This window comes from Semicossyphus pulcher, unplaced genomic scaffold (assembly GCF_022749685.1).
Source record: "Semicossyphus pulcher isolate SPU_LCO1_2020_fin unplaced genomic scaffold, fSemPul1.0.p SCAF_4, whole genome shotgun sequence".
Lineage (NCBI taxonomy): Eukaryota > Metazoa > Chordata > Actinopteri > Labriformes > Labridae > Semicossyphus > Semicossyphus pulcher.
In genome coordinates this window covers 30,045,387-30,061,470 of record NW_027211715.1, presented here as the reverse complement: position 1 = coordinate 30,061,470, position 16,084 = coordinate 30,045,387, and the positions used below count along the sequence as shown (strand labels likewise).

Sequence of the window (16,084 nt, the reverse complement as noted above, 5' to 3'; positions counted from 1 at the left end):
AAGTTCTACTGTACGTACACTCCCGAGGAGTAAAATACACAAAGTACCTCAAATTCAAGTCTTTAAACAGCACGTACATTAGATTTTCTGATCTTTCACTGACATTAGAGTAACTTAGATTACGACCTCCTTAAATTCAATCAGTTTTTATTCATATAGCACCAAATCAGAACAGAAGTTTAATTTAGCAATATCACTTGAGAGGGTATCAGCACAGATAATCACAGCCGTGCTGATATTCAGAACAACATCACAACCTCAAGTGTGATATTGCTTTTATACAACAGTTATACAAGCGGAAAATAGTAGTAAAAACTGATTACTTTTTGCCCCACCAACTGAACTAGTTCCACAACTTAACTGAAACTTGACATTTGTTGCTAAGCAACCCAAAAATTCTCCTGCACGCTGTGTCTACAGGTGACCACAGATCAGCTGTTTTTATCATGTACAGTTATCTGTTTTAATTTATCATCAACCAGTGAATTAAGAGTGTGCTGTGTGATTCAGAGCTACCAGCTTGATCAATGTAAACATACACGGTCTGCTGTAATGGTAACTAACAGTATTCAGAACATGTGGTTGAGGTGGAGTGATACACAGAGTGAAAAGTCCCGGTGATGACTCTACTGTATATCAGCACTCATGAAACGCCTTTTTTCCAATCAGATTACTTGGTCGGAACTATTTATGTAAATATTGTTAACAGAGATCCAACAATAATCCACCAATGAGCAAGCACCTGGCAACAGTGGCAGAGAAGGACTTCCTTTAAGAAAGGCAGAAACCTCGAGCAGCACCAGACTCACTCATGGACAGCCATCTGTCGCGACCAGCAAATTCACTTTATTTACTGTAGTCGAGCTGAAGCGATTAATCGTTGAAGAGAAATGAAACATTTGCTGGTTCCAGCTTCTTTAATGTGAGGATTTGTTCTTTTTGTTATTTGTAAATGAAGAGTCTTTGAGTTGAACTGTTGGCAATTTGAAGACCTCACTTTTGGCTCTGCTGGGTGAGCATTTTTCCCAGTGTTGTCACATCTTAAACGATACAATCAGTTAATCGCTAAAGTAATCCACAGAGTAATCACTCACAAAATAATTGTTTTAGTTTTAGTTACATGTAGTAGATAAGCCTGAGATAACAGTTCATTACTTATTTTCAGTGTGACTGCTAATTGCACTTTACTTCACCCGACTACTTGGCCCAGAATGGCTACTTACTTAAAAAGCTGATTTGAGGCCAACAAAACATCTTTGGAGAATAAATCTGATGAAGTGAAAAATTCCTCCACTGAGCGATAACATACACAATTTCTTTGGAACACAAACACTAATATTTTAGGCAGAGCAGGCCCATAAAGTTGGGGGTATCTAATACCTTGGGAGGAGTGTGGCGTTGCACAAAGACCTAATTGTGGGTGCACAGATCTGCACGTCTGCCTGCAGTGGGGGGCACTGAGGTCCTTAATGCAAAGCAAACAGGGTTTAAAAAGATTTACTCTGACACATATAGAGGAATTTTAAAAGCCATGTTTTATCCTACGCCTTATTAAAAGAACTGTAGCATGATCTCTGCATATTGAGCTAGCCACGGAGGATGCTAGTGAAGCAGTAATTTGATAAAAGTGTAATAAGTGGTCGCAGAGAAATTTAGAGCTCTTTAAGCCCGTTTTATTCCCTGCGGTCCTCAATATAAACCGTGCCAAGTCCATATGGGAAATTGATATGCAGTATGTGTGGCTTATTCCATTAGACTCATTAAAGTGTCACTTTGTCATCAGCACGCTCTCGCACTTACAGCTTGCCTTACAACTGCAGCAAAGGCCTCATTGTACGGCGTGTATAGAGTACAGCGGAGAACATTATTTATGTGGCGGGCGTAATTTGTCTTCCAGACAGCCGTGGACAGACATCAACATAGAACGTGTTGAATAGAAAGTACAGAAGGCGACTTAATTTGAAGTCAGAAAACAGAGCCGGTCAATGGACGGAAAGGGGCAGATATAATTTTAGTCTTTTACTGTTAAAATTAAAGCTACCTTGCTGCAGCTTATTTCCCCACTCGCTCCAGCCTGAAGTGCTACATCTATACACTGTTTTTTCATGTCCTTTGTTAATCCAGCGCTGCATTTCCCTGAACCCAGCTGAGCCTTTTCTCTCTCTTTAACAGACTGACCTCCTGCGCAGACACTAAATTGCAGGAAAGGGGCTTTTCACGCTCGGCTTCAGCCTGTAGTGGCAGAAACCCTATCAAACGTCTCGAGCGAGGATCTGAGTGAACTGAGTTTAGCCTTTGATTAAACGCTGCCTCTCTCTGAGGGACTGTGACCGCTAAAAAACAAGCACGCTCCACAGAGCCTGGTTTGTGGGAATAAGAGCATTTTTCTGCCAATATTACGCAAATGCAGGAAATTTACACTTCGTACCATTCACAGGAACGCTTTCGCCTGACTTGGCAGAGGAACAAGAAGGAGAAGGGAAACCAAAATCAGGCTCCGCTTCCAAAATTCCTCCGTCAACCAAGCATTGACGACATATTATCTGGACATTCCAGCCGGCAGCTCAGTGGAAAACAACTGTGCCTTTTACTGGCAGCGCACATCATAAGGAAACTTCATATTATGTGAATTCTGTAGTAATCAAAGAGGTAGGAAACATCAACCACAATAACTGAGTGATGAAAACTTGAAAAAAAGCACTGGTCTGTAGTTAGGCCTATTTGATATCCTCCTTTAAAACATATCACTGAATAGCTTTGTTAAACAATTAGCACAACATATCTTGTTTTGCAGCTACAAATTACTGCACTTAAACGGACTAAAAGACAAAATAAAGACGGCAAATTTTATGGAAACGTTAAGAGTATAAATATAAGATTCTTTTAATTCAGCTTCTTTTGCACTCCCACTCTCAACTCTCACGAGTGATGAAAACCTGTGAAATAATCACACACAAAAAACACTGGTCTTTAATTATTTGACATCCTAACACTTTTTATATTGTTTAAAACACATTGCCTGCGAGCTATACATGAGTTCATTTGGTTATGGATTAGGAACGAGCATTACAAGATTACTGTTTGACTATTATTTCGACGAGTACCACACAGAACTCTTTGACGGCTGCATCAGAGCACTGCACCTGTCTTTACCTGCATCTTAGCGCTAATGCTTTCTTCTTCTTTTGTTATTTAATTGCGGTTAAACAGCTTTCAGTTGCACTACAGCCACCGTCTGGCGGTAGTATCGCATCTTTTTAATGGCTATTCGAAATTCATGACCCATCCTTATCAAGGGTTTTGTTGTTATGCAGCAAACTTTGATTAGGCTAACTACACATTTTTGAACTTAAATCACTAAAAGACAAAAAAAATAAAATAAATAATGACTGCAAATTTAACAGAGAAGCAAATAAATACATGTTCAAAAAGCATGAATATAAGATGGAAGATTTTCTCATGCAGCCCCCTTTTGCACTCCCACTCTCTTTAAATCTGTGTTTAAGTGATTAAAACTTCTAAAATAATCACAAAAAACGAACAGGTCCTGTGTAATTTGATATCCTGATACTTTTTATATCATTCCAAACAAATTGCCTGCAAGCTATACATCAGTTTAACAATTAGCACACCATATTCTCCCAACAGTTCGCCCTACAGCAACACTGAGTCTTGGCAAACACATGTGTGCTTCATCATAACGAGAGGGAAGTAGGTAATTGCGAGTGCACGGCGTGGTTTACACACCGATGTTTTAAATCAGTGACATAAAACAGAGTCGGAGCGCGTGATTTATGGCTGCGTGCTGATTAAATTAACGTTCATGACTTTCTTCCCATTTCACACGCTCGAAACGGAGTCAAAAACACAGAAAATCAGCCCCCCTATGTTTCCAGAAACGGACTATACATCTGCTTCACACATACAGTTCCTGCCACATTCTTCTGTGTCTGCACAAAGCTTTCAGGGATGCACGGGCACTTGCAGTTAGTGCAGCGTTCACTGTGCAGAGTGGGAGGTGAGTTTAAAACACAGCGGAGTCATCTATCTGAAAGAGATGTAGCACTCAGACCATGAAAGAGCATCTGGATAAAATATAAAAAGGCTTAATAAAGGAGAAATTATAGCAATGATGAAAAGAGGGAGGGGCTGATTTGCTCACATTTTTACAAGGGTGCATTAAAAAATTCCACCATAAACTTTGATGTCTCTTTCGCCTCCTTTAATATGAGTCTTAATAATAAATAAAACCTACAGATAGACATCTCAGTAGCAGGGAGAGCGGGACGAGCTCCAACACTCAGAGTCTGTAGCGCTGAGGGGTTTTTTTCCAGGCTGAAGTGCCTTTAATGTCAACACAGTGTCCTGCTGAAATCTGCACCGAGGCAGTTCCACCCTTCGTGATTTATCGTCTTCCTGAGTGTTATTAAAAGGCTAAATGAAACTCTAAACAGTTCAGAGGTGAATGTCCCACGTTCGGAAAACATTTAAACAACATTTATTTTTATGGACAAGTGACAAATTATTACTTTAGAGCTAAAGGGTAAAAGCCGAAAGATGGAAAGACTTTAGAAACCTGCACAAATCTAACGGGTGCCTTTACTTTGACTGCGATGATCTGATTGTGTCCGAATTTCAGCAGAAATCTGATTTCAATGCCGCAAACGCCGGGTTCAATTTCAGGTCAACTGTTAGCACAGGAGGATCGCTGCTATGTAAAAAGTACCAGGATGTCAGCCTTCATGTTGCTTTTTTTGTTTGTTTTTCTAATTTCACACTAATTACTGTAATATTCAGTGTATAAAACACACTTTTAATACATACTCTTCCATCTAAAAAGTGGGCTGCGCCCCATATACCTGTGCAACCAATATACAAGTATAAAATACAGACAGAGGTATTTTCTTGGGTTACAGTATTTTACGCAGACGACAGCACTATAATCAAGCCAAAGCTTCGTCCCGGACATGTGCCAGTGCAGCCGCCATCCTGACAATAATCAACTTTACTGAAGGCTGAGCTCAACTACCGCACCGGTAGCGAGCAAGATTTCCAACTCGACATGGCGAAAACAGATGTTAGGCTATAATTTGTGTTTTTAATGTGTTTTAAATAAAAGTTAATTGAAATAATGTTGACATAAGTTGTATACACGTTTGTATGAATAAATCCCTCTGGGATACACCCCAAAAACAGACTGTGTCATATATTCCGGTACAATTTATATTCTGGATTTTACGGTAATTCAAAACACCTCCAGAGTAGGACAGAGTGCCTTTGGGACACAAATCTTCTACATGATTCCATCCTTGTTTAGATGAGCACCTGGTCAGCTGATAGTGGCGTCTGGTAAGGGGCTGGGGGGAACTTAAGGCTAATAAAGTGCACATAAACTCAGGCTTAAGGGAGTAGATCTGATGAACACAGGTACAAACCCACCTGCCGTGACAGTGTCACAGCAGGAAATGGCATGCATGTTGCTCTTTACTAGGTGTGAAAACTTCCTTTAAGACAGTATGAGATTCTAACTGAATTACAGTCACAGTTCTAATACCAGTTTTTTCTTCCCGATATCAATTACCTGTATTAGTATTCAACAGCTGTAGGCTATACTAAACGTGTATGGATGTGATAAGATTGCTTTCATTCTTGTGTGGCCGGGCTCAGCACGCTGAAGGAAGCCTAAACTAGAAACAAGCCGGCCTCAAAAAGACAAGCTAAGCTAGTGTTACCGAAAACTCGGCCGACTTCCTGTGACTGCTGAAAGAGCTTCAGAGAAACACATTTTAAACATTACACTGCTTTTTTTTGTGTTTTTAATGATCTTGACTTTGAATTCAAATCTAATACAGGCTTAAAATATTTGATTAGAAAACAATGATGCTTACAGTTTACCAGCTCTGACGAACTCTCTAGCAGCGCACTGTCCTTCTTTGCTGCTTTGTAACAGTAGCTGCTTTATTATCGCTGTAGCTACTATTTTAGAGAAGAGGAGACGAGTAAAAAGTGTCATCAAGTGTATCATTCTTTCTGAACAACTCTCCATACATCTTCTTTAGGTGCAAACACCATGCATGAATATATGTTTTTCATTTTACATCGTCGCTCCCTGTGGCTGCGGGGGAAGCCCTGCACGTTCCTGGAAATTCTAGCATTTGAACCACAGTGACCTCTGACCTCTGACTTGAAACTTGCAGACTGACCAGTAAACCAGACAGCAGCAAGCGAAGACAAACATCAGCTCCTTTCAGTTTCTTCCACATCACGATGGCTCAGTTTTTCCCACAACACAGACAATTTTATATCCACCAGAATAACCACGCTGTTGACCCTCTCTGACCGTCCAGAGGAGCAAAAACACTCAGTTATATCAGCAACAGAAATATCCCAGAGCTGCATCATTTGAGGTGAACAAGAGGTCAAATTTCAAGCATCTTAATGGGTGTCATCTTCTTCTCCATAACCATTAAAACTACAGTGAAGCTAAGATTATTTGGATTTAAGAAAGTGGGTATCAAAGTCATTACACAGAGCGGCCGCTGAAGTTGAACGGATGCATTCTTGTTTCCCGCAGTGGAAGGGAGTGTAAAATTGAATCAGTGTTGCTTTATGAACATTATAAGCATTTGAAATTAAATTTTCAGGGCAAACTGCAGCATTCTCTGTGAAGGCTGAAGCTCAGCTCGACACTCTTTCTCCTTTTGAAGATTTTATAGCGGACTCTTCCAGTTATTCCTCCCTGCTTAAGAGCAAGAAATAGAGGCGGGGAGGTATGGAGAAGAAGGGACTCCAAGGCAGAAAGTTTATGCTAAATGCAGAATATACTGTACATCTCCATTGTAAATAAAAGCCCAAAGCATTTAAGGAGGACAGAGATAATCCAAACAAACCTAAAGGAACCTTCCGGAGATGATTCATCACTATACATCATGTAAGGGGGGATTGTTTTATACTTTCTGTCCACTTAAACCCACAGCACAGAAATACGGAAAGCGCTTTCCAACATCGGCTTCATAAACAATTCAAATTTAATTCAAACTGAGTTCAATCATACTTATTTCAGCCCCGTTACATCAGTGTATCCTCTCTTTAAGATACCACACACTTAGCCTTGTACAGTGGAAATATACTGCGGCTCCTGAGATTGTTGAACGAGCAGAAAACAAACTTATAACCACAGTACACAGACACAAAAACTGATGATGTATTTCAGGTTGTGTTTTGTAAAAAGGCAGCTAAAACTAATTGCAGTATTGTTTCCCAGAGGCCACAGACAGGCAGGCCCATTTTTTTCGACAGTTGAACTCATCTTCCTCCATCAAACAGCCTCTACTCTCAAGATGTGTTTGCCTTCAATTAAGACTCTTACATCTCTTATCTTTAAACCGATTTCATTTAAAGAGGGCGGTGGTTGTTTGGGGGCACAATAGCTCTCCAGCTGACTAGCTAAGAGCCCCTCTATTGTCTGCCAATGGAGTCAAGTCTTTCCCCGTGCACACGCTTCAGAATGACAATAGGAGGGTAATCTGAAAACCAACTATCATTTACATGAGAGAGCAGGCTGAATGATGGCAAACAGACCTGCTTTACATGGGTGGAACAGCACTTTGTGAGATGATTTCAAAAAGGGGATCTATAAAATGCACCTCAATAACATGATGGATGACTTAAAGTGTCATTAAAGTGCGACAAAGTCACCAAAACGCCACTAAAAGTTACAAGAAAGACTTTTCATCAAGGCTGACAGTTTGCATCGTTGAATCCACGCGTGTTGGGATGTACCACGGAGTGAGCAGAGCCAACAGCGAAGCATGGGAAAGAAAGAAGGGAGCGATTACCAAGGGAAGGAGAAAAGTATTGAGACTCACCAGACGCGTTAAGGTCTACGCTTTGGAAGAGCAGGGCGATCCAGAGCGCGCAGCCTGGACATCTCCAGAGACTCGCCGCTGCCCGAGTTGGATACATTCCTCCGGTTATGTGTCAAACTTTTTGCCCGCTTTCACATCCACTTCACCCGCAAAGTAAATTATCAGCCCCCTCCAAAAATGAACTCAAAATACAGATGCGTCAGCGCTGTTTTCCGCTGCTCTTTTGTTACAAAGCGCACAAAATCCTTTAAACAAAAATGTGAGAGTCTGGAAGAAAGTTGTCTCCGTCTCTGCTGCTTTCTGTGTCTTTCCTCCTCGCTGCAGCCCAGCTCACTTTGCCCCTCTGTCTCTCTCTCCAACTGAGCGCAGTCCTACAAACTTCACTGCAGAGGTTTGTGCCCACAGCAGCCACATGGCTCTGATTAGCTCCGTGTCGCCTCCCTGTGGTCACTGCGGGAACTGTAAAAGGGAAACGCAGAGGCAATTTAATCAAGGAATTGTATGGAGATACATTAAAACTTGTAGAGCTTTTTTTGGGTGGGCAGACAAGCGCTGAGAAATTCTGAGTCATGCCAAAGTTAACCAATACAGCTGATTAGGAGGAGACACAATAAAGGGGGGAGGAGAAAAGTCACAGGTTTCTCTCTCTTTCATATTTAAAATCTTTTTTAGTTTTCTGGGTTTAGGTTTGAGGGAAGCACTCAGATCCTTTTTGTTTGGTTTGGTCAACCGATCAGCTCTTTGTTTAGTTTGATCTGGGTATGGGTTTTTGTTGTTATTCAGTTGAAATTTAACAACTGAATTCTTCTGAACTCTTCTGACTCTTATTCATGTTCGACCTAGTTGTTCTGAGCCTTTGTTAAAGTTATAATCTCTAAGTTCTCAGTTTCGTTGTATTTGGTTGCACATTATGGCGATAAAAGCCAATTGCAGGTGAAAACATCCCAGATAACCAAACATTAACAACTGTTGTAACTCTTGATTTTCCTGGCTGACGGTCGCTTTCCTTTTCAGACTGTTTGCTTCATCTGAGTGTCAAATTTGTTTCTTTTTCTTTGGATTTTCACTTATTTTTGAAGTTGTATCTGTAGTCATCCATCTTTTCTTTGTTTGTTCAGCCATAGTAGATTACTGTTTACTCGCAACACTTGCAGAGAGCGGAAAAGCAGCCGCTTAGCTCCGCCTACCCTCTCTGGCAGACCAACCACTGCTGGCTGATGGAAAACGCGTCACTAACTGGGCGCCGCTTGTGATTTTGTCCGCTAAAGTTGCCACCAGACACATACCCTGTGTTCAAAATTACTTTAAGGTCGTAACAGCCCCTGCTGGCCATAAGAAAGAACGCCGGTTTAAGGCATGTAAACTTTAAAGAACAAACGTAAACATGGCTTCACTTTTGAAACCTAAAGGCTACGTCTATTTCTTATACAAAGTCTATGGATTAGATGAATTTACAGGCCTGCACCAACCACAACTACAAGATTTTTTTTCTTTTTGTTTTAATGTACTGATTTATTTCAGGATGTAAGAGCATTTGAACTTTTTAAATTAAACAAGCACTTGCTTTAATGGAGCTGAATTTCTACTAACGCTCTCTGGCAAGGAGATCTGCCTTTGTATAAAGACCAGATTAATTACGCGGCACATTAAAACCACAGTAAACCTCATTTAATTTACATTAATGCATAAGCTGTAAAAGATAAAGATAGCACGAGTAAGTGCAAAGAGACGATAATAAGATTTCATGACATGTTAAATATTAGTAACATACACACATTTATACAATAATTAATCCCAGAGCTGTACAGCATTATTAACCCAGCTCACCTCCCCCTCCATAGCTCCACACCTTGTTTCATTTTACAGCACTCACTTCTGGATTTTGACACACACTTTGTCTCTGCGTGTGTGTCTGCTCGCACAGAGCACTTTGAAACACTAATACCAGCGGGAGAAGAATGGTAGCAATTTAGCATCTCCGGTTCTCCCATATTGTGACCTGGCCCTGCTCATTAGAGGGAAACATCATCCTCTCTGAAGTATGTTTTGATTTAACTGCCACACAGCGCAGGAATAGCATGTATGAATAATGCTTTAGACTGGATTACTGTAGATTGAAGATCTGAGAGGAGGCGTAGCGGGCTTCACCTCTGGTATTATCCCTGCTCCTCGTCAGGCCCGGGACGCAGCCCGAGGACTCCTAATCAAAACCTGCCAGTCCCCTCCTCTCCCTGCTTACTTACAGTTGTCCCTGGAGATGCTGCTAACCAGAGCTTAGAGATAACAACACACACGCTTCCTGCATACCCTAAGATACAATAAGTGTGTGTAGCCACTGTGACATCACCCATCGGTTTGTCAGCTCCCCTTTTGAAGCCTTGAGGTCGTCAATTTGTCCGTCGCCATCTTGCTTTTTTGGAGAAAGAAGTGACCATATTTGGACGACAGGGCAGATACGCTTTGTTAGCTCTCTATCCTGGTTGAAAGGTTGGTAGGTAGCAACAATGAACATCATGTTGTAGTGAAGAAGACTTTAAACTCATGACTGAGACCATACACTCATTAGGTTAATGCTTATTGAGGTTCATTCGATCCTAATTCTTCTTGACACCAGTGGAGCCTCCCCCTGCTGGCCATTAAAAAGAATGTAGATTAAATTCATGTCCCCATTAGCTTCATGAAACGAAAGAAGAGGTACCCTTCTTATTAACAGTTTAAAACCATTAAATTTCCAGATTTTAGTCAATGAGTTTGATTCTCTGGTTCAAGAAGTCTTGTATTACTGTTCACTGTATGTCAACACGTCCTTGCGCTGGTCCTTGTTACTCAAGCGGTCGATGAATTTATGAATACAGTGAATGTGAGGGCTGAAGGACACAAAGCAGCAGGTTGCACTAGCTGCCAAAACTCTGATCAAAAGCAGGGCTGCAGTCAGTTCGAGTGATTCAACATGTACGCAGAGTCTGCAGTGCGTTTGCTAATGAGGATCGAGCACGGAGTCTCACTTGGATAGGTTAGATTTAATAGGTTGTAAAAGAGGTGTAATTGTTCGAGCTTGTTTTGTAAATATATTTTTTCTATTTGCAAGATGCTCATTTTACAATGCAATGACAACATAGAAAAAACACAATGTGGGTGTTTTAAAAGCCAGGAACTGGAAAAATACACACAGCTTTGGAAAAAAAGAAGAGAGACAGCTGCAAAAATGTGATTTTCTCTGGTTCTAGAAAATCTACCATTCCTAAGTTTGTGTTTGTGTAAAATGAACTTTTGTTTTATTGTAAACAACATTTCTCCAACTACAAAATAACACATTCTTATTGAGGTCTTTTATTTGCAGAAAATGACGACTGGTTAAGAAAACCAAAAGTTTTAAAAAAGATGTTTTTCAGACGTCGATTACTGCTAAGAAAACAAGTTTATGTTTAATCAGCAGAATACGAATGCTTTAACTCAGGAAGAGTTCAGAAATCAATATTTGAATTAGAAAAGATTCAACATACAGTCAACGGCTCAATCGTCAAATTTACTTTAACATGGCAACCTTTTACTTCATTCTTTTATTGTTTACCCCTCCTTTCTTTGTCTGTTTCTGTTGTTGTTGCTGTTTATTTGTTTGTGTATTTTACTCTTTTCTTTATCTAATCATGTTTTGTATGTTTGCTTTACCCGGCCCAATTTGGATCGGCTTGATTTGAAAGTTTCTCCTTCATGTTTTCCGGGGACGGGGGTGAGGGTGGGTTTCAGGGTGTAATAGAGGGAGGGTAAATAATCAGGGAGATGGGGGAAGAGGGGAATAAAGTTATTATGAGTGTATTCATGTATGTCTCGACTCTCTGTTGTTATGAAAAAATATTAATAAATAAGCCTTGTTCAAAGAGAAATCAATATTTGGTGGAATAACCTGGTTTTTAATTACAGCGTTCGTTCATCTTGGAAGACTTTCACGGTGCTGCTGGGTGACGTTAGGCCGCTCTTGGAGCAGCTCGGTTCGTGACCGTCCGTCTTCCTCTTGATCACATTCAGGAGGTTTTCAGTGGGATTCAGATCTGGATTGGGCTGGCCATGACATGTAGAGAGAGATGCTGGTTAAAGGAACATTTGGGGTGGTCTCTAATTTTTTTCCAGAGCTGTATGTATACATGCACATGCACACAAAATAGATTTTCAACATAATGATAATGCATCAATTTATATAAAATCAAAATATTGGCATTGATATATTGTAGTGTCGACAATGACAATAGTTGCTAGAGAAAAAACATAACATTTATTACAAATAAAGAATGCATCAGTTGTAAGCATGGCTGGAAGAAATAGAAAATACATCACATAATTATCATATCATTTTTGGTCATTACAAATTGCTGACACAGGGGAGAAACATTGCTATCAAGTTAAGTCTATAGGTTGTGTTTTATGTGTGAAGCATATTGTATTGAATTTGCCCAGGTTATTGTGGAGGCTTTTCTTGCTCCAGTGGACGCTGCCAATCCTCGTTTCCCACTTTCCTTTCATGCATGTTATTTTGTAAGTGTGTAATTTCTTCTTGAGTTAATTTAATTGCATTTTAAGGGAGCTTAACATTGAATTATGTTCTGTACACTCTTTGCTCTAACTTGTACAAACTGCAGTGTGTAACTTCAAGGTCTAACATCAAGCTTAAAGTGCTTCGAATATCAATTTCTGGTCGGCGTCTGAGGACGTAAAGTGTGTGAGATTGCAGGCATGGCTTGTGTATGATTTCACATCACATTTCAATCAACACAACAGAATGAATTTTGTGCTCCAGAGAGACCAAACTCCAACAAAATAACTCATAATAAGTGTCAAATTAATGAAATTGGACATGCCTGATTACGTACGGTTTGGAGAAATGTGTGAGGTGATGTACATCATATGTCAGCTGTGTTTCTTACTGAGGCGCCTTCTGATATTTGCTGTTTAAGCAGCCAAATGAAATTAACCAAAGCTGTGTTTCGGTGGTTTTCCCCGTAATAAGGAGCCTCGGAGGAGCGGGGGGGGGGGGGGGTTTCAGAGGGGAAAAGACCTCACCACTGGGTCGATCAAGTAGCGAGATTAGTTCTGACATTGGCCTGTTTCTCCTCCTTGATGTCTATCGAGTTCATTTTGCCTAAAGTAGGATATGATTATTAAAATTGCAACCATGCGTGGTGAAAGTCCTCTAACTTTCATGGTGGAGTGGATTAGGGTTCTGAAGGTCCCTTTGAAGAGCAGATCCCTGAGGCTTTCTCCTGCGGCCACGGCACATGGACAGGGAGGCCCTTTGTTGCAACGTTGGCAGCGATGTCGGAGTCAATAAAAGAAAATGAAAGGATGAGGGTGATGATGGCCTTTCAAAAAAATCCGCCACATCCTCTCAGTATTTTTTATGTTTCCCCAAAACTTTCTCTTTTCTTTCTCATCCTCACATGATGCTAATCACTTGTGCTTCAGTCTGATTTTCCTTGTAGTCTTCTGCAAATGTGCAAGCATTTTGTGCATTCTTCAATCAGCGGATAACTCAAAGACAGTTCCTGTCCCAGTTTAGACATCATCAAATGGCTGACAGACAATACTGGCCTGATACATTCTTTGAAAACCTAAACAGCGGCCTGTCCAACCATCATCCCTGTCAAAATAAAGGTCTAATGTTGCATTGGTTTAGTTCTCATACCTTTATTACCTCTATTCCAATGAGATGTCTTTTAAAGCAGAATGCTGCAGCAAATGCAGGATGCAAGCAGGCCAAGACAGCTGTCTCCCTACATCTAAAGAAAGAAAAATCTTCACTGTGAGCAAACATAACCCTGTAACTGGCACTGAATTATGCAAGATGTGTTTGACAAACCTTTTCAAGTAAATTTGTTACACACTGATGCTAAGACAACTCTCCCTCTCCAGAGGGCCTTCCAGAGGGACGTTTCCGGCAGTAGAACCATAATTGCTTGCAGTGAGACACGTGTAAAACAAACATCATTAATGGGTTTGATTGTGTACTAAATGTCCCATATTTTGTTTATGTTTCTAATGCAGCACATATGGAAAAAAGGCAACAAGAGAACAGCTTTTTAGTTCAGAATAATATACCCCAATTCAAGGTTAAATCAGAGTGTACTAAAGATGTTAGCGTGTGGAGTGCTTCCGGTTTAAAGTCTTAATCTCCAGTTTCTGTTTCAGCTCAATTCCTAGAAAAGGTCCTACATCAAACACACACTTCAGGGGCCATAGGAGTGTGGTGTTTCCTGGACGATTTGTCTTCGTATTGACTAAAAGCCAAAAGAAAAATGGATGAGAGGATTCGGAGCGGCCTGTGGACACACGCCAGCCTCTCTTCCACACTGCTCGGCTCAAATGTGCGGTCAGAAATGTTCCAAGTCATCTCATCTCATCCGTTGCTGAACATTTTTTTATGGCCTCACACATCATTGTGAACACTCTGGACCCGCAGACCCAGAAAATTGAGGGTGTTAAGATGGTGATGACTCATGTGGAGCCCCTACATCGAGACTTTGTTAACCTCATACACTCTGTCAGATCTTGTTCACATACAGACGAGGTGCTGGAGCGGATCTTGTTTTAGCAAGAGAGAATAGTTATCATTTAAGTTTTTAAAATATGGCAAGCAAAGTCCAAAAAACAGTTACCAGCTAACATAAGCTGTGTCCCAATACAGGGGCTGCATCCTCTGAAGGGTGTATTTGAAGGCTGATTGTGTCGAAGGCTGTCCCATCTCGAAGGATCATCCAGATTCCCCCTGACAAATGCGTCCTCCCTTTCCCAGGCCACGACGGATGCCTTGGATGCATCCTTTGTGGCCCAACATATCCCGAGATTCATTGCGCGCCAAGACGAGATGATAGACTCTTAAATGTATACAGTTTTGGTTCCAGCTCAATTGAATAGCTAGCGATACAAATGAAAAAAAATGAAAGGGACCTTGAAACAAATTATCTTTAAAATAATAGGTTCAGTTATGTGACGTTAGTTATGATAGCTAGTTAGGCTGCTAGCTACCTGTTGCTAGGCAACAGGAGCTGCATTTGGTGACGCAAGGGTAAGGGCGGGAACAGCTGGTGACGCAAACAGGAAATTCTCCGTAGACCAGACTGTCTCATTTCAGTTCGACCTTAGCGTCAACACAGGCTACGAATGACACATCCTCCGTAGACCGGACGGATTGAGACGCAGCTATAGTGCCATTCACCATATTTACACAGTGGCTATTTTCCTCTGACGCCACACTCAGGCTGGGAAGCTCAAATGGTTTTATAATGTTGTATTTCTGTTCTAGGTTTGCAAATCGTACAAACATCTGGCCAAATTTTCGCGATAAAACAACAAACTTGGTTAAAGCTGCTGTGAGGAACTTTCGGTTTGTGTTGATTTTGGCGCCCCCTGTGGACAAAGCCGTACCTCTTATCTCTTTGCTGATTTTGTCCTGTACATGCTTGTGGTTTTTAACAACAAATCGTATCCTGCTTTCTTTAATAGTCATTTGTATCACTCACTTTAAATTTTCACCCTGGAAAATGTAGACAAAGGCAGCGTGCAGTTAATCGCTTCTTCTGACCCCCCCCCCCCCCCCCCGCCAGCAGTTTGAGGCATTAAGAATGAGAAATAATCAATCATGTTGCTGATGGTCTGGTTTGCTTTATTTCATATCAGAGTAATCAGAATTAATTTTAGTCGGTTTCATAATTTGTGAAAAACTACTCACAAGAGCTTTAAGTATCAACAGTTAACTTATAAAAGCTAACGTTAGCGTTAAACCAGCTCCTTGCTAACATCACAGTTAGCTAGCTGACAATACCATTGGCGAAGAATTTACTGCTTTCCAATCATATCGTCTAACACTTACAAACGTAATGTTAGTTAGTTAGTAGTTAGTTAGTAGAATGCTAACGTACATCATAACCCTACATCATGGATTTGCAAACAAACACGCAGCAGTACGACATTGTGACATAATTTTAGCTTCCCATCCTGTGTGTGATGTTTTCCCTTACATCATGGCTGCCCTGTAGATATGGTTAACTGGCAGAAACCTGAAGATGACGGGTATTAAAGTTCTGTTGTGACGACATAAAATGGGAAGTTCATTATTATTTTTTTGAAGAGACTGACTGAGAAAAAGTGATTTAACATGGTCAGGTGTTACTTCAATTTTTGTTACTCGAATACTGCATCACTTGACACGAGATTGTTCATTAGCC

The 16,084-nt window shown here is 40.7% G+C and overlaps 1 protein-coding gene across 1 annotated transcript in view; it reads right to left on the bottom strand.

The window, feature by feature from the left end:
* ror1 (receptor tyrosine kinase-like orphan receptor 1) overlaps nucleotides 1-7,965 on the bottom strand; it is a 159,604-nt gene extending 151,639 nt beyond the window's left edge. Inside the window, exon 1 of the mRNA XM_069680270.1 lies at nucleotides 7,869-7,965. Coding sequence (XP_069536371.1) covers nucleotides 7,869-7,965 — 97 coding nt within the window. The remainder of the gene's footprint in view (nucleotides 1-7,868) is intronic.
* Between the last annotated feature and the right edge of the window lie 8,119 nt (nucleotides 7,966-16,084).